The sequence below is a fragment of the Dermacentor albipictus genome, chromosome 1, assembly GCF_038994185.2.
Source record: "Dermacentor albipictus isolate Rhodes 1998 colony chromosome 1, USDA_Dalb.pri_finalv2, whole genome shotgun sequence".
Taxonomy (NCBI): Eukaryota; Metazoa; Arthropoda; class Arachnida; order Ixodida; family Ixodidae; genus Dermacentor; species Dermacentor albipictus.
The window spans coordinates 342,413,058-342,432,150 of record NC_091821.1 but is presented as its reverse complement, the minus strand read 5'-3'; the positions used below and the strand labels follow the sequence as shown (position 1 = coordinate 342,432,150).

The 19,093-nt window shown below is 49.3% G+C and overlaps 1 protein-coding gene across 1 annotated transcript in view; it reads right to left on the bottom strand.

Annotated features, from left to right (window-relative positions):
* Window positions 1-5,718: 5,718 nt before the first annotated feature.
* The window catches only part of LOC135908044 (acidic mammalian chitinase-like), a 40,351-nt gene continuing 26,976 nt past the window's right edge, over window positions 5,719-19,093 (bottom strand). Inside the window, exons 7-8 of the mRNA XM_065439824.1 lie at window positions 9,525-9,644; window positions 5,719-6,136 (exon numbers count right to left, since the gene is read on the bottom strand). Coding sequence (XP_065295896.1) covers window positions 6,005-6,136; window positions 9,525-9,644 — 252 coding nt within the window. The 3' untranslated portion in view covers window positions 5,719-6,004. The remainder of the gene's footprint in view (window positions 6,137-9,524; window positions 9,645-19,093) is intronic.

The window sequence follows — 19,093 nt, the reverse complement described above, 5'->3', positions numbered from 1 at the left end:
TGGGAGGATCAGGTCAGCGGGCATGACGCTAAATCCGGCAAAGGCACAAGTGGCGCAAACTCGAGTCCACTTGCTGGGGTTCACCCTAGGAGGAGGCTCCATTGAGCCGAATTCGGAGAAGCTCCGGGCTCTCCTGGATTTTCCCGCCCCCAAAGATGTACGCGGCCTCCGCCGCTTCCTCGGAATGGCCAATTTCTACCGGTCATTTATTCCATCTTGTGCGAAACTCCAGGCACCGCTGACAAAGTTGTTGGGGAAGTCTGTGGAGTGGCGTTGGGAACCGGAGCAGGAGCAGGCATTCCGCGGCTTGTCCCGAGCCATCGCCGAGACAGCTCGCCTCAGATTGCCTGACCTGACCAAGAAATTCGTCGTTCAGACGGACGCGAGCGATTTGGGATTGGGGGCGGTCCTCCTTCAGGAATTCGATGGTGTCCTGCACCCTCTGGCTTTTGCTAGTCGGGCGCTGCTCCCTGCGGAGAAGAACTACTCCGTGACGGAAAAGGAGTGCTTAGCGATTGTGTTTGCACTGAGGAGATTTGACGTCTATTTAGACGGCACGAAATTCGTCGTGCAGACGGATCACAGCGCGCTCAGCTGGCTCATGAGGCTTCGAGAACCTGCGGGTCGGCTGGCACGTTGGGCACTTCTAATACAGCACTACGACATTTCGGTGCAGTACCGAAAGGGGAGCACGAACGTCGTCGCAGACGCGCTTTCGCGTGCGCCGCTTCCCCACCCGGCTGATGCCGGAGGCGAGCGGCGAAAGACGGAAGCCGCCGACACGCCCGCCTGTGCGAGCGGTGAAGTGGCCGAGGAAGAGAGGGAGACCGTCTTCGGGTCCCCACCTATAGAGGAGACTGCGGTAAAAGAGGTTTTCGGCGTTGCACAGCCGGGCGGTGACGAGAGTTCTCCATCAGTGGGGGAAATAGTTGTAAACGAGCCAAAGGGGAGCGTTGTGAATAGATCGACCGGCACTGGTGGTAACTTAACCGTTCATGACTGTGCCTTTAATGAACACGATGTCACCGCGCATGATGTTCTCGCACGGGTGCAGAAGGAGTTAGCCGCAGAAAGACAGCCGCGTACCACGACACCGGAGAACGAGGCCTTTGCAGTATCTCCAAAAGGAAGTAATGGAACCGGCTCTCACTCTGGAGGGACCGCGATTATTTTCAGCCGAGAAGAGCTCCTAAAGGCCCAGCAGGAGGATTCATTTTGCAAGGAAATTGCTGGTAGAGTAGCGGAAACGGAGCGCCGTAACGTTGCTGGTGTTGCAACGAGCGCAGAAGTACCCGGGCCAGCTTTTATTGCTGGTACTTCCGAAGATTCCTACCTGCTGGACCACGATGGGCTCGTGCTTAGATATATCGCTACCGAGGATGAATCAATTAACCCGTTTAAGGTGGTGATACCGAAAAGTCTGAGGCGCGCACTTTTGCGCTACGCTCATGATGAACCGCTGGCTGGACACCTCAGTGGCTCTAAGGTCTTTGCAAGACTCAGCCACACTGTCACCTGGCCTGGTATGAAGCGCGACGTTTTCCGTTATTGCCGGACTTGTCACGTCTGTCAGACGGTGAAATCCCGCGGTGGCCGTCCGCCGGGTTTAATGAAGCCGATTGACAGTCAGCGGCCTTGGCAGTTTGCTGCCTGCGACTTAATTGGGCCTTTTCCAAAGAGTAAACAGGGCTTTCAGCACCTTTTGGTAGTGGTCGATCACTTTACAAAGTGGGTGGAGCTATTTCCGCTCCGCAAGGTGACGGCTCGGGCAGTGTTGGATAAGCTAATGGAAGTTTTCACACGCTTTGGATTTCCGGAGCGTTTGATTACTGACAATGCGTCTTACTTCACTTCTCGGGTGTTTCGTGAGACGTGTACATCCCTTCAGATCGAGCATCGCCTCACATCGCCCTACCACCCCCAGGCCAACCTCACGGAACGCTTTAATCGTACTGTGAAGTCGATGCTCACGGCCTTTGCCAGGAGCCAGAAGGATTGGGCAGACCACGTGAACGAACTCGCGTTCGCCATTCGGACGGCGCAAAACCGCTCAACAAGTTTCTCCCCCGCTTTCCTCATTTTTGGCCGTGAACTGGCGAATCCGCTAACCATTGTTACGCAGCGCCGAGCAGGGGTTGAGAATGCGCCAGGGGACCTTTCCTCGTACGCAGCGCAGCTTCGCTCCCGGCTTGCCCGCGCTTTCTCTAGAGCAAGGGACAGCTTGGGAGCCGCCCGAGCCCAGCAGAAAGCTCAGTATGACAAGAGTCATCGCGACGTCTGCTTTCAGGTCGGTGACTTGGTGCTTAAACGCAACCACGCTCTTAGTGACGCCAGCAAAGGGTTTTCCGCAGCGTTGGCTCCTAAATGGCTGGGGCCTTACCGAGTGGAGAAACGACTTTCACCACTTGTGTATGAGCTGACGGATCCTCAGACGGGGAGAACCAGGGGCCGCGTTCACATTGCCGACTTGAAAGCCTACCATTGCAGGCCAGTCGAGCCGGCGCCGGAGCCCAGCGATCTCGGGTGTTCCGGGGAACAGAGCACGTCCGGTGTTTCCGACCGCTTTCGGCCGTCGCATCGATACCCCCTCAGGCGACGACCACCATTGTGAATTCGCCCTCGCGTTGCCAGACCTTTCTGGTAAAAGAAACGCGTTACTCTTGCTTTCTGCCTCTGCGAGCGAGTGTTTCTTTCCTCTCGGGATTTCCCGCACAGAGGCCAGCGCGCCACGGTTCCAGCCCGCCCTAACTAGATGTCAAAAAGTTTGCCCGTTTGTTCAGTGCTTGTATTTCTTCTTGCTTGAATAATAGGTTTAGCCTTCCTCGTGTGCATAGCCTTGTTTTCAAAGTGCCCCGCTTCTTACCCCGCATCGCCATTGTACGTAGCTGTCGAGGGGCGCTTGGTGCCCTCATTCTTTTGTTGTCTCGTCTTTGAGACTCGCCGCGTAAGTGTCCGGAAAGCGGGGGCGTGCGACCACGGGAGCGTCAGATGAGGGGAAGGTTTGAGACATTGGACGCCTCAGACATTGGTGTTGCCTGCGCCTGAATCCGTTGCAAGCCCTAAGGGCACGTGTCGCGGGTGCCTCGTGTGTGCGCGTGCAAAAGGGGACGAAAACCACGTCCAGCTGGCTTTCACCATCGCTGCTACCCCTCTCGCCTCAGACATTGGTGTTGCCTGCGCCCGAATCCGTTGCAAGCCCTAAGGGCACGTGTCGCGGGTGCCTCGTGTGTGCGCGTGCAAAAGGGGACGAAAACCACGTCCCGCTGGCTTCGCGACCCTCCATCCTGTGCCCCCCATCTCTGCTCGCTCCTTCTTGAAAACGACTGGCGTCAGCATTTACTACTCCTGCTGGCACTGCTGCTGCCGGTGCCCGGAACTGACTTCCCGCTGTCATTCTGTCTCGACAGTCGCCTTCGTCGGTAGCTTCGAGTTGCAGCGCACTCGCGCTCAAGATGGACAAGCCGTCTGCCCTTGTCGCCCCTAGGAGCCGCCGCCGCAGCCGACGCCGGCGCTGGGTGGCACAGCCAGGCGCTCCAGCCACAAGGAAACTCCCTGCTCCAACGACTGTCCCGCCTGCCACAGCTACGGAGACCAGTCCAAAAACACGGAGTGTGGCCACCTGGACGTGCCAGGAGGGTGTATCGGCACCCCTCTGATACGTCCCCATTCGGTGAAGGCATGGCCCGCGCAGCGCAGAGTGGAGAGGTGCCAGCACCCAGTGCCCTATCCTCATTAGGGGCACACGCTGACTCTAACGGACGCAGCCGCGGACGGCGCCCACCTGCCTGGGGTTCTTTAACTTTTTTTTTTTAGTGTTTATTTGCGAGTGTGTGTCTCTGTGCGTGTGTGTGTGTGTGTTCGTGTAGCAGATATTACATTTATTCTGGGGGTATTCTGGGGCAGTGTGCTGTACAGTTTTTCCTTTGAGTTATATGGTTGTGCGCGATTTTCACTGGGTTTGCTGTACGTGTTAAATATCTATGCTATTAGTGTATCTGCCATGATTACATTGTTCTCGTTTCTTTAATATGTGTTTAAGGGCTGGAACGGAGGCAGGAGGGTAGCCGTCCTTGCAATATCTAATGCTGGCTGATACAGGGGACTTTTCCTTTGTGTTACATGCCGCCGGCTTATTTCTCAGCTGGTAGGGACATTTAAGGGGAGAGGGATGTGGGAGTCCTTCGGTCTACCGGGGCGCAGTCGCTGCTGTGCCTAAGGCTCCGGACTTATTCGCCATTGCGAGGAAAACCTCTCCCAAATGCCTACCCCTCGACCGCGCGCCGTTTTCCCCGGGCGCCGCGGCCGCGTCCCGTGACGTCATGCTACGCGGCCCTGCGATTGGGTCGTGGGGCGTGACGTAGGGAAGAAGCCCCGACTGGGGACGATCGCCGTGCGCGGGGGAGTCGGGCTGCGACAGGGGCGAGCGCCGGTCACGAGAGGCAGGCTGCAAGGTACGTGAGCGACCAGCTATTTGCGTCCCCCAACGCCCCGGCCTGGGGACGTTCACGTGCTTTGTCAGCTTGCGTAAGTGTGGCTTGCTGAGTGGCTTTGCGTTCCGCCCTTGCGGTAGTCGCAGGTGCTCAGTGCGTCACATTTTGCGTGTCCGAACCGTCGCAGACCATTGTCGGTGACGGGAAGCGCTAGGTAGCGTTTGCGAACGCATTTCGGCCCGCGCGCGTAAACCATTGTTCGACGCGGCGTGTACCCCGCCTTCCTCGCCATCGGGAACCGCGGGCGCCGAGTGTACTCCGTGTGTTTGGGTGCAGTCTGGCACATGTTGGCCATTGGCAATCAATAAACGCCTTAACTGTCCTGGACGCCGTGTGTTCCTGGGAGAGCGCCCATGCGTACGGCCAGAGCCGTCCAGGTCTTTCGGGTCGGTGCTCGAACCTGCGGTGGGTCTATCGCCGTGCGCCGTCGTGCCGCGTCGTGAGGCTTCACTTCTCGGGGGCCACTTGGCGACGCCGTGCGCGGAGACGTACTGTGAGCCCACAATATATATATATATAGTGAAGTGCTCGGTGCAAGTGCATGTGCACGAACCTTGCTGTGCTATTGTTTGAGTTGTCTTCTGAGCCACGTGGTAAGGCTTCCATGCACCTCAAACCCATTATCTAAGGCAGTCAAACTTTATGTTGAGAGGACTCCAAGTCATTCATTAGAGCTTTAGAGCGCTAGGAGTATTGTGTAAGAGCCCCAGCAGATCATTTTATCCGCGTTGTGGCAGCATTGTGTAAATGACTCTAGAAAACTTCCGATCATGCATTTTTGACAATCAAATTAGCAAAGGAAGAAAAAAAAGTACTCTGCCTTATAGATATAAGCACATGCTCTTGATGTGTTCAAATATAAGGAACGTGCCACATGTGTTGAGCTCGTGTATGCAGCTTCCTTGTTCTATACTTAGCAAGAAAATTCACTTGTGAACTATAACCGTAAGGAAAAGCAGCTGGTGCCAGCTGGATAGTTCCATATATTGATAGGCTATTGTAACGAATGGTGTTTCAGAGGGGTTAATGAGAACTCTTTCGGAACCCCTGCAAACACGAAAAGGATCTATACACATCCCGTGCATTGCTTTCGTCATGGTTAGCATAGGAGAATACTTTTTTTTACGAACACTGCATGGTGCGTAAGACGAAGGTATAACCAGAGTCCACCTATACTTTCCACCAAAGTACTGAAGGACCCTGTTATAACCAAGGCAAATGCTCTGAATTACAAAAAAGCGATCACGGTCATATAATTGCGTTCGGACGTGAACCACTGAGCTCCACCAGAGGGAGCAATTTTAGTGAAGGTCAGTGATGTGGATGCGGTTCTCGTGCTTCTTGCTGCCCAGGTGTTTCACCGATACTATAGGGTGGCTAGAATTGCCCTACACCGACACAACCGTTTCTCTCCAGCTGGGCCGTGGGCCCGCCGCAAGTCGCCGCGCATTTGCGATCGTTGATGTGCCATTTCCTGCCAGATGCGTTTCGCTGTGCGAGCGTCAGCCGCGGGGTCAGGACGAGAGCATGTTGCGAATCATCTCGTGGATGGGGAAGGGCCCGTGTCCGCACTCGTTGTCGGCGTCGTCGTAGTCGAGCGCGAAGGTCATCACGCCGCCGAAGCCTCGAGCAATGACCCACACAACCTGCGACGGGACGAGCAAAGAGCGCGAAAGTTTAGCAAAAGATCATACACTGAGAAATCTGAACATACATGCGCTTGAGCTGCACGGCAGCAAGACGCGAGCGAATTCAGTGCGACGGGCCAGAACACCGTCTTCAAATGTCAGGTTTCTCGCCATTAAATGTTACGCGCCCGCAGTGCAGCGAAAAGTGCGTGCAAAAAGCAAAGCGACCGGCAGACATGAGTGCATCTTTCAACAACAGCCGTGCAATAGCCCTGGAAACTCCGTGCTGCCAGAACACCATTTGCGGTGTGAGCCCGCGCCGCGGTGCGCGCGTCGCAGTTAAAGTAAAGTAGAATAGAGGGGCTTCAAGTTAAATGCCATCGTCACAACACCATGGAAGTGGCTACATGCACACGGAATCGACATGGCCATATATCCTTGCGCTCAATTAATGTAACGTCCTCCCGCCTTATACGACTGCATTAAGTTCTTTTTTCTAATTGAGCATACGTTTATTGCGTGTCCGCTGGCAGCTTTAGTGTTTTCTTGATCGCAGAAGTACAGGGAACTAGAATACTGTATAGTAGGATTGCAGGGAACAAAGCCGACGGAAGACGTTGCGCAGGCAAGCGGAAAAGAAATCCCGCACACATGGTTTTTCGTGTTTCCCTTTCGTTTTAAAGACAGCGTTAACTCATCTTGTGTTGTTGATGTTGCCGTTTTCTATCTGCAACAACCAAATTCGTGTTTCATGGCCATGTTAAATTGATGTCACTGCGCACAGAGCTGAGAAATTGTTCGTCTAAGAAATTGTTCGGCTAAGATGACGGCGCCCATGAATGAAAAAATAAACTAAAATAAACTCGCCTATTCACGCTCAGTTTAACTCAAAAAGGTATCTGTCCACACAGTTACGCGTACGTTTGCAAAGAAATCAACGTGGCGCTATTTTCCATCATCACTTTTCCGACGAAAGGGCGGCATAACATGACACGGATGCAACCGCGCTTTCGAAGTGCGTCACAGCTGTCACAGCCGTCACAGCGCCAAACATTCGCCTTCTATAAACGTGAGTGCTATTCTGGCCATTGGCAATGTCGAACATGGCCATCGTCATGTCGTCGAATTTGTCATATTTTGTAAGCTCTGAATGACCCGGATTGGCCCAGAGGGCTGCTATACGGCCTCCCTGATTGGCTCAAAGTGTCGTTACCAAATATGACAACATGGCGGAATTTCGCAATGTTCAGAAAGCCGTGTTGGCGCTTTTGACCTAATAACAGAGGACGCATAGCCTCTGGACCAATTAGAATTGATGAAATGGCGAGTTCGACAATGTGCCGTTAGGAAGAAACCAACACAACAATTTTGTGCCCTGCTTTTTCTGTTTTTGTTAGACACGTGTCCGTCATGACTGGGCGTCGGCCATGGCGTCGGCGCACCCGAATGTGGGAACGCACTGCGCTCCTGTACTTGAACGTGGCCATAGGATGTGCCCGGTCGAACACATCAGGCTAAAGTAAGCGTTATCGTTCGAAAAGTCATCTCAATTCCGTTGAATCGTTATCGGATAGCGTTAAACATTTTGAGCGGGTATGGCGTTGCAGTGCCAAGCGCGAAGTCGCGGGATCGCATCCCGGTCGCGGCGGCCGCATTTCGATGAGGGGCGAAATGAAAACACGCACTGTGGGAATCGATGTAAGCGAAGCTTTCTATGCTGTTTGTTTTGATTGAAGAGCGGCGATGCTGACCGCGAATGTATTTTTTTTTTCAGCGTTTAGTTCAATACGAGAGTGGCGAGTTGATGTTAAACGTTACCTTGCGCGCACCACTGCTGCTTGTCTGCGTTGTACACAGAACACACAGACAGGCGTGTTTGCTTGAGGCTTTGTTGCGCCCCATTGTTCACAATCTGTGGGAGGGTTGAGCACTATCATTGCCTCACATGGCACGTTGCATCTTAACCTTTAATTGAATTGTGGGGCTGTACGTGCCAAAACCACGATCGGGTTATGAGGCCGCCATAGTGACGGACTCCGGATGAATTTTTTACACCATGGCGTTCTTTAACGTGCACCTATAAATCTAAGTGCGCCGGCGCATTTGTATTTCGCTCCTGTCGAAATGCAGCTACCACGGTCGGGATTGAACCCGCGAACTCGAGCAATGCCGTAGCCGTCATGATACCGCAACGGGCACAGAAGTGTTTATTTGACGTGCGGCCGCTTCCGTATATAATGTGCCTTTGTGTCTGCACGTCCTGCGTCAGTTGTCCACTTGACAAATTCGTATGGTGCTTATTTTTCAGACATAGCTACGAAGCGTTCCGTACCGTACCTTCAGTTCTAGCAACGTCCCCTCTGGACTTGCACCTTAGTAGAAATGTAATTTCGTCGTACAAATTGCTCTGCAAGTCTCTAATCGCCGACGCCTACGACGTCATCAGCAAGTACTGTTTTCAGAAATAGAGGAAGCGTGCCGCACCGTACCTTCAGTTCTAGCAACGTCCCCTCTGGACTTGCAGCTTAGTAGAAATGTAATTTCGTCGTACAAATTGCTCTGCAAGTCTCTAATCGCCGACGCCTCCGACGTCGTCAGCAAGTACTGTGAGTGACCACCTTACGAAGACTCATCCTAGCTTCAGTGAGGACACGCGCTGCAACAGCTCGCGTGAGCCGCGGACTGCATGGACAGTTCTAGACATATGTAGTTGAGTGTGTTGCTGTCTCATCGTAAGTGTAATTTTGCTGTCTGTCGTCACTGATAAATACTTTGCTTCCTGCATCTGAGTCCCTGGACCCACGGACCACCCCACCCGTGCATTGGAATCATGGTAAGGATCCCCAGGGGGTCAAAATTAATCCCGAATACCCCGCTGCGGCGTGTCTCATAAGAAGATTGGGTTCTCGCACGTAAAAAAACACAGAGTTTATTTTAAACTTTTGAGTATAAAGCACTGCAACCGCGGTAGCGCCTCCTGGCCACCGATAGAGCATTGTATACAGCTGCACTCGTTTTACGATTCGCGTCCACGATTGGCGAGCGCACCCGCGCATTGTGCCTCCCAGCGGTTATGACGCTAAGCACGGATCATGAGCCAAAAGCTCCACTACAACGCATTAATTTAACCTGAGCGTACAGGGCCTGTGATCTTTAACAAATATTTTCCTTTCCTTCAGTAACTAGCTCGCACCGAGGTACTCCCCCGCTATTGTCAGCATCGGCCACTCGGGTGGACGGATGGCGAAAACTGGACGATAGAGTGGGAAGAAAACAAGCTTTGCAAGATATGACCCTAGCGTCAGAGGCCGAACGTAGGCGCCGTGAGATTCCGGCCGCGCCCAAATTGAGAGGCCGGTTGCGCGTACAAAGGGGCACGTGCATGGTTGACGTAGTAAGCATATACCTTGGAGCGGATGCTGGCGACGTCGTCGTATCCGATCCAGGTGAAATTCTTGTAGGCGTACGGCGCCTGGCTTTCGTCGTCAAACACTGATGTGGCACCGTCCTTCAGGAACTGGCAAACCTGCGTGTGTTGGACTACTACTGTAAGTGGATCTGGTCGTGCACTCGAACTCTGCGCTCCCTGCACAGTTGTTTCCGCAAATGCTGCAGGTGGTAGTAGACTTAATAGCAAACTACAGGGCAAGTATGCCGTGTTTGCACGTAATAACGCAACCCACGAATATCACCCGAGGGAGGACACACACAATTAAATTCGATAATTAACTTTTTATTTACTGCAGTTAGCATGTATGTTTATATTGAAAACTCAGAGGCGGTGCCATTTCGTGGCTATTCCATTTCGTACAACTTTAGTAACGCGCCTGTGCCCCGAGATATGCACGTCTGAAATTTCAGCCCAAGCCGTCTAATTACGCATGCGAGGCGGCGGCACCCGCGATGAGGCCCCTCCCTAGTGTGACGCAGCTGTTGCGTGTGACGCTCCGTCTGACAAGAGTGCGGGTTGACATGCGACGGTGATTACTTTTCGTTCTTGGCCACTGTTTTCGTTCGTGGCCAGCGAAACCGAAGGATTACCTTTCGTGGCAGCTTGGCCGAGCTCTTTTTTTGAAGCAATGACTTGCAGGGTTGGCGACAAAGCGCGGTGCCACCGTACACCTACTGTCGAAGCAATCAAGCGCAGGATTACAATAATGGCTTTGGTGTTACCATTATTTTTCTTTTTCATTTCGGTGGCTCAATATCATGCAAGCGCCAAGCAGGAAACAAAGGGGACAGCTGCCGGGCAGCACTTTAGTTGCCGGTGATGTTCCAGGGACGCTGTGCCTGTCCGAAGTCTGTGATTTGAGGTCCCTGCATTGCATACGCCTGAGAAGCTGATGTGAAATAGAAGGACGACTGTGAGTAGTGCACTTCATTGGTATATGCCTGACGATTATTTTTTATTCTTCGTGGTTTTGCGAAAGTGCCGAACAGGGGCCGAATTCTTACAACGGTTCGGAAGGGAACCGGTTCACTTGGCCTCATCTGATTGGTCAAAATTTTGCTTGCGTCAGAGGCCGTCAGAGACAGTGGGGCGGCACCGCAGATTACGATCACGTCACGCATCTGTCAATCATTTGCAAAGCGAAGCCGTCTTTGGCTACACTCTGAAACAAAATTACACCCTTTGGGTCGTACATTGCCAAACAGCAATAAACGTCATCTGTCTTGTCCCCATTTCCTTTTTTTAACGCTGTAAGCCCGGTACTCCCCAGCTCATGCTTGACTTTACATAAATGACACCTGGTACGAACGCGCCCAAGACGTTCATTACGTTCCTTTGGTGCGTTCACGACAGGTGTCATTTAAACCAAGTCAAGCATGGGCTTCAAGTTAAGATGCATTTCTGAATGCGAGGGTTAGACAAAGGAGATATACGCCATTATGCAAAAAAGAGGTGAGGCGTGCAGACAGGACACAAGAGTAGAGAAGTGGACAACACGGCGTTCGTGTTGTCTACTTCTCTACTCTTGTGTCCTGTCTGCACGCCTCACCTCTTTTTTGCATAATGAATCCTTACCAACAAGCTCAGCTTTCTGTCGTTCTGAGATATACACCCTTTGGGGTGTACGGCCACTGAACGATAATCGTCATCTGCCTTGCTTGCGTTTCCTTAAATTTCTTGAAAACGCCGCGCCCGCTACTTTCCTGTCGGGAATGCTATGTCATGCTGATAACGCGCATGCCGTTCGTTACTGATGATAGTGATCTGAAGAAAGACGCAGAATCAAGCGTAATGCGAAGACGTGGGATCGTTCCCCTCCTGCCGCAAGTTTTTTTATGCACTTTCATTGCCATTAATTTATCAATCCAAATTCAATCAATCAGGGAAGTAATTACCTCCTATGTTATCCTTGGTGTCATTGTTTGTTGGCTTCTTATAATATAAATTTGGGCACAAGTCACGTGAACAATATATATATATATATATATATATATATATATATATATATATATATATATATATATATATATATATATATATATATATATATATATATATATATATATATATATATATATATATATATCAGGCACGTACCCAGGGAGGGGCCCGGGGGGGCCCGGGCCCCCCCCGAAATCAAGTGGCATACCTCCCCCCCCCTTCCCCACCCATGCCACCATTCCCCACACATTCCTAAAGCGCTGCCAGATCAATGTTAAGACTTGGCAGCTGTTCATCGGTCAGCATTATGCTGCCTTTTTCACTGCTTTTAGATGGCGGTAGTTATCGGCATCTCTTGTAATGTGAAGGACGGTTTTCTGATAGATTCCGCACCCGCGCGATTAACTCGAGATGCGTTCATTTGTCACCATCTATTCAACCGTCACGCGCATAGCTGTTGCTTTGGTTAGTTCAACCTTCTTTGTTTAGGCTGATCCTGGGACCAGTAGAGGGATGCGGCTGTTACTCAGCTGGTCTGTGCTCTCATGGGACGATTTGCGGCCGGAGAAAACGCCAATTGCGTTTAACTTATCTCTTTCCTTCATTATTTCCTTGAGTTGCGGCTCACCGCGACGCTGGCAGATGCCCGGAACCATATACGCATGATATGGGATAGATAAGGTAGGAAATAAAATAATGTGAAAGAGCGTCCATCGTGAAACCCTGCAATAACCCTTAAACCCATAAGCATGATGACTGTCGCCCGTTACCTCGTCTATTTTTCCCTAACTGTATAGCACTTTTCGTGCAAAATTGGCAACTGGAAACAAAAATCGCAAGGAGTTGAGAAATTAAGCGATCTGCTAAGGGAGAGAACCGAGGCAACAACCAAACTGCAAGCAAAAGCGAATAATAAAAACGTTAACCGTTGTTTATGAGAATATTTATGGATCAACATCTTTTTATTTAAAAAGGAAGTAGAGAAAACGCCGCCGGAAGTGGAGAACAATTACTTGTTTTGAATGACGATTCTATAGTTATCGGTCGAACCGCCTCACGTAGCCACTTGTCTGCTGTGCTTATGTGGGTGTTTTTCTAACCTTCCGCGGTGAGCGCAGTACGTCTAGAATCGCAGAGTCCTGCGCTCTACGCGGTTGTATGGGACTGGCGGCCGCACAGCGTTACGCAATTCGCGGAACTGTCAAAACTGATCAACAAGGACAAAATAACTGATATTCGAAACTATAACATGAGAAAGACTGAAGAAGCCGTAAAAAATGAACGCAGCCTGAAATCAGTAAAAAAGAAACCTGGCATAGGACAAACCATGATGTATGCACTAAAAGATAAGAAGGATAATATCATCAGCAATCTCGAAGATATAGCAAAAGCAGTGGAAAAATTCTAAGCTGACCTGTATACAGTACCCAGGGGAGTCACGATACCTGACTTAGAAACAGTAATGAACAGGATACAGAAACTCTCCTATAACTAGCGATGAGGTCAGAAGGGCCCTGCAAGACATGAAACGATGAAGAGCGGGAGGATAAGGTGGAGTAACAGTCGATTTAATCAAAGATGGAGGAGACATAATTCTTGGAAAACTGGCGGCTCTTTATACGAAGTGTCTATCGACTGCAAGGGTCCCAGAAAACTGGAAGAATGCAGACATTATACTAATCCACAAAAAAGGAGACGTTAAAGAATTGAAAAGTTATGGGACCATTAGCTTGCTCCCAGTATTATATAAAATATTTACCAAAATGATCTCCAATAGAATAAGGGCAACACTGGATTTTGTCAACCAAGGGAACAGGCTGGCTTCAGGAAGAGATACCTTACAATGGATCACATCCATGTCATCAATCAGGTGATCGCGAAATCTGCAGAGTACAATTAGCCTCTCTATGTGGCTTATATAGATTACAAAAAGGCATTTGATTCGGTAGAGATACCAGCAATCCTAGAGGCACCACGTAATCAAGGAGTACAGAACGCTCACGTAAAAAGCTTGGAAAATATTGTTACATGCGCGTGGTATTTGTTTGTTTGAACGAGGCACGTAGGCACCATCACTCCAGAAAAGAGGAGGAAGAACGAACTGGGCTCGCGCTGTGAATCTAACCGGTCAGCGCTGCAACCGTTGTTGTAAATATAATCTGTAAATAGTTTCTCGGCTTACTGACTCGTCCTTCGCGTAAGAATATCTACAGAGGTTCTACAGCTACCTTAATTCTACACAAGAAAAGGAGGGAGATACCTATAGAGAAAGGGGTCAGACAGGGAGACACAATTTCTCCAAAGCTATTCACTGCGTGCTTAGAAGAATTCAAGCTATTAAAATGTGAAGGCTTAGGAGTAAAGATCGACGGCAAATATCTCAGCAACCTTCGGTTTGCCGATGACATTGTTCTATTCAACAACAATGCAGACGAGTTACAACAAATGATTGGAGACCTTAACAGAGAGAGTGTGAGAATATTAATATGCAGAATATGATGATAATGATAAATAGCCGGGCAAAGGAACAAGAGATCAGGATCGCCAGTCGGCCACTAGAGACTGTGAAGGAGTACGTTTACCTAGGTCAATTAATCACAGGGAACCCTGATCATGAGAAGGAAATTCACAGAATAATAAAAATAGGTTGGGTCGCATACAGCAGACATTGCCAGCTCCTGACTGGAAGCTTACCATTATTATTGAAAAGTAAGGTGTGCAATCAGTGCATTTTGCCAGTGCAAAATGCCCAGTGCCAGTGCATTTCTCAGTGCATTTCGCCAGTGCATATGGGGCAGAGACTTGAGAGCAAGTTAAGGACCGCGCTAAGAGCGATCGAACGAAGATTGCTAGGCATAACGTTAAGAGAGAAAGAGAGCGGTTTGGATCAGAGAGCGAACGGGTATAGACGATATTCTAATTGACATCAAGAGGAAGAAATGTAGCTGGGCAGGTCATGTAATGGGCCGGTTAGATAACCGTTGGACCATCAGGGTTACAGAATGGGTACCAAGAGAAGAGAAACGCAATCGAGGACGACAAAACACTAGGTGGAGCGATGAAATGAGTAAATTCACGGGCGCTAGTTGGAATCGGTTGGCGCAGGACAGGGGTAATTGGAGATCGCAGGGAGGCCTTCGTCCTGCAGTGGACATAAAACAAGCTGATGATGATGATGATGATGGAGGTGGTGGGCCCCCCCCGAAAAAAAATCCTGGGTACGTGCCTGATATATATATATATATATATATATATATATATATATATATATATATATATATATATATATATATATATATATATATATATATATATATATATGGTGTCCACGTGACTTGTGAGTGAGCGAGTGAATAACCTATTTGGCCCAGCAAAACGCGATTAAACGCGCTTGTGCCAAAATTTAAAATCATGCGGGTGTCGCGTAGCTGGACAGAACTAAGGTGATGTTTCCCTTCGCTTGGAGCAAGCCAGGCAACTTTATTTCTATCTCGCCTAATTACATAATTAGCTATTATTAAGTATTCAACTTCATTAAATATTATATTCCAGCAAAAGTATGAATGAGAAAATTGTGTACCATCATGAAAAATTGCCGATGCAGCTTTTGTTGCTCAATCCGTGCTACATAATAGTTTTTTCCGAGCCTGAAGGAAGCCCGCGAAAGCCCGTAAAAAGTTCTGCGCGACCAGTCGCGCGGCATTTTGAGTTTTCCAGCCCGACTTCTTTTAGGCTCGAGAGAGAGAGAGAGAGATACACGTTTATGCAGCATCTGTGAGTCACACAGCATAACGAACCAACTAATGTGTTGCTGCGACGGCTGTCCCTACGTCCACTCTATAAAATTCTTATGTACTACAGCTCATCGCAACAAAGTAAGCGACACCGGCCGGGCCGTTGTCGGGCACGGCCGACAGGCCTTTACGTTTTTGCGATAGGTTGTACGCGAAGTGTGTACCTGGTCCTGAAGTGGCAGCTAGCGCCGGCCAGTGGGATTCACTGAGCGTCCTGGAATTAAAACTGTCAAGGAGTGTATATGCTGACGCACACTTTACGCATCAAAATCCATAGCTCCGCATTCACTTCGGCGGATATACTCAACGGCTGCTGGGCCCTCTTAGTCAACACACGCGATTTACGATGCAAACGCGTAGTAACCGCTGGGTGTTGATAAAAATAAATAAATAAGAAAGTCCAGACAGCGTAAACAAGGTTGGTGTCGGACAACATAGGTAGTCCTTTGAGGACCATCCATTTTTTTTTTTTTTTTGCAACGGTGCGCGAATGTCTCTACAACGTCGCCATGAATTTAGACATTGCTATCAGAAGTTAAAGAATCGGGAAGAAGCCAAGAAATGCGTGATGACGCTATTGTGCGGCTTGCCTGAAACTTACTGAAATTGAACTTACTGGTATTGCGAATATCGGGCAAGTTGATGACGACGCATCTTCAGCAGTCCCACATACGAAAAGGACAAGCACACGTCACGTGTTCTGCTTGCTTGTCCCTGTAAGTGGGGCCATTGAAGTTGGCGTTCAAAAACTGCTCGAAGATATGGGACAGTTACCTCTTCTTTTTTTTTTCTTTTTGAACTTTCTAACAGCGCACGAACGAAGGGCAACGCAGCGTTCAGCCTGCATAGATTAGCGCTCGTTCAGTTGCATCCCATCTCAGAAAACCTTTAGTTGCAGTGTTGCGCAACCCCGATCACACTTCCAGAAGGTTCCAAGTTTCTGCGCTCGCGGCCTCACCCACCCGAAACTGACATGCGAGCTCACCAGCCGCGCGAACGGAGGCCCAGCCGACGTGGACGGTGAGCTGTATAGTTGGCTTAAGGCGTGCCCAGGTCACGTTCGCCGAAGTTGAAGCGTCTAAATTGGACGCACTCTGGAGTCCGCCAGTGAAGAAGGCGAGCCCGCGGTGCCGATCAATGACTGGGACAGTTTTGGCGGCCTCTTGCCAGAGAGTACAGCGCAATTTACAAAGGCGTCACTAGTTACTAAGCGCCGTAAAGTGCAGGATGCAGTGGAACTCTGATATCATCTAAAAAGAAATTTCGGTGCCCCAGAGGCAAAAGGCAAAGAAACATAATACGACGAAAGGAAAAAAAAAGAAAAAAAAAGAAAAAAAAGAAAGAAAGAAATGCACTTCGGCTTGTATTGATAAAACTTCTCTTATTATATATAGAGTGTATCGTCAGCGACCAATTTCGGGCACCGTCGTCTCAAGTTGCGTTAGCAGTCGTCGTGATAACGGTGTCATCTCTCTTCCCCGAGGTGGTCAAGGGCGGACAGCGCTTCACGTATACGTGAGAGAAATATCGTGACTATGGCCCTTAGGCGTTGATCCCGAAAAAAAAAAGAAGTTGTACTCTCGCAAAATTTGGTACCCGAATATAGTCAGAACTGCAACCTCTTTGAGAAACCAGAGTATACCTATCCTTCTGCGTGGTCCTATGCACTTTGTGTTGCAATATACGTATATACATGTTATTAGAAGTCGGCGAATGTAAACTTTTTCGAATGCGAATATTAAGTATCAAATATCGAATAGTCAGGCACAGACGCAAACATTTGCAGCAGGAATATTACACCTGTAATGGCCATAGTTCAAAGAGGGCAGCTAACTAGCAGGGAAAGGGATCAATTTTAAGCACAAGATCCCTAACTGTCGTTAAAAAAAAAAGAACTGCATATATAGCCACTTAACATATTTAGAGTCTGGTTGCTAACAAACTTTCTAAGTATGAATAGCTGCTGTATGACTAGCTTTCCAAGAACGCTAAATAAATAGTCGGTGAAAAAAGAACAGAAGTTACAAAAAAGAAAAAAAAGAACAAAAAATAAAGTTGTTGAAGAGACCTGCTTGTGAGCCGTAGACAAGTGTAAAATGGGCCGTCGTAAGGGAGATATCACTGGTTGTAGGGTAAAATATGAAACTACTGCACGACTAGACTGCTAAAAACACTGAATTACAGACAAGCAAGAATCGCAACTTGTAACGTACACTCGAATTGAAAACAAAGCTCGCATTACCCACTTTGTTTCTGCGTCGGTTCAAAAACTGTTTTTTCTTTTTTTCACGCAACCTTATGACAATTCGCAATGCTTAGTTTTGCAGAAGAAGAACAGTGACCAGACTTTAACGGTCGATTACTGCGAAATAATTGGTTCGTTTCGATTGTTTGAAACTAGCGAATAGCTCCTTTTTCGAATACGAATAATTAGTGTTAATGTTAGATTCGTATTCGACGTTTCGGATATTCCCCCATCCCTCGTTATTCTGTACTTGCACACACGATGGAGTTCAAGACTGCCGTAAGTTCAATTGAAATTTAAGCGGTGATTCAGCAACGCCTGCTAATAATGGGCGCATCATATCCTTCTATAGACACGAGCACAAAAATAATTTGTTCTTGCACTTAGTTATGACCCGCCGTGCCCCAGAGAGGCTCTTTGGGAAAGAATACATTAACTGGAACGGTCAATGTGGTCCTACGAAGATTTCGATAACATATTGAACCTCGTGATAGCAACAGGGTCCGTCTGTTAAATGTACAGGCTTCTACGCTCTCGCATATACGCATAGAGCGCTGCAACGCAAGTAAGGAGTGATACCAAAGCAGCTGTGCTAGGTTCAGGTACCGCGCTGAAAACTGTGTGACTTAACATGTCCAGGTGACTGTATATACCGTTGCTTACACGCAGCCTTTCCAGTTAAGTGGCAAGGCAATAATATCGCTTTGTTCGCCTCGTGGCGTGGTGTGCGTGCCCTCTAACGGCAAGAGTGTGGACGCCTGCACGCGCCTTCAATACACACAGACGGCCTTCAGCTCAACGGTTGTATTATGTGCCTTAAGGTAATTATGAAGTTAATGGGTAGACCTTAGAAACTATATAAGTCAGTGAATTAATCATCAGGCATATTTATCAATGTCCACAGCCGCTAATAATGCGCTGCCGAAAACAAAAATGTAGTGCAGAGGCCATCGCACACGATTCTCTAAGTAGTCGAATAGCCGGACCTGCCGCCGACTCACGTCACATTCATTTGCTGTAGACGATGTCGGCATTCTGCGCAGAACGCGGCTCTCGCTCGGCACGAAGCCACGTGACCACGCACGTCCGGTGTACAGCATCGACAGTGTTTGATTCGTGCCGGGAATGAGCGTTGTTGGCAGGCACGTACCCAGGGGGGGGCCCGGGGGGGCCCGGGCCCCCCCCCGAAATCAAGTGGCATACCTCCCCCCCCCCCCCTCCCCACCCATGCCACCATTCCCCACACATTCCTAAAGCGCCGCCAGATCAATGTTAAGACTTGGCAGCTGTTCATCGGTCAGCATTATGCTGCCTTTTTCACTGCTTTTAGATGGCGGTAGTTATCGGCATCTCTTGTAATGTGAAGGACGGTTTTCTGATAGATTCCGCACCCACGCGATTAACTCGAGATGCGTTCATTTGTCACCATCTATTCAACCGTCACGCGCATAGCTGTTGCTTTGGTTAGTTCAACCTTCTTTGTTTAGGCTGATCCTGGGACCAGTAGAGGGATGCGGCTGTTACTCAGCTGGTCTGTGCTCTCA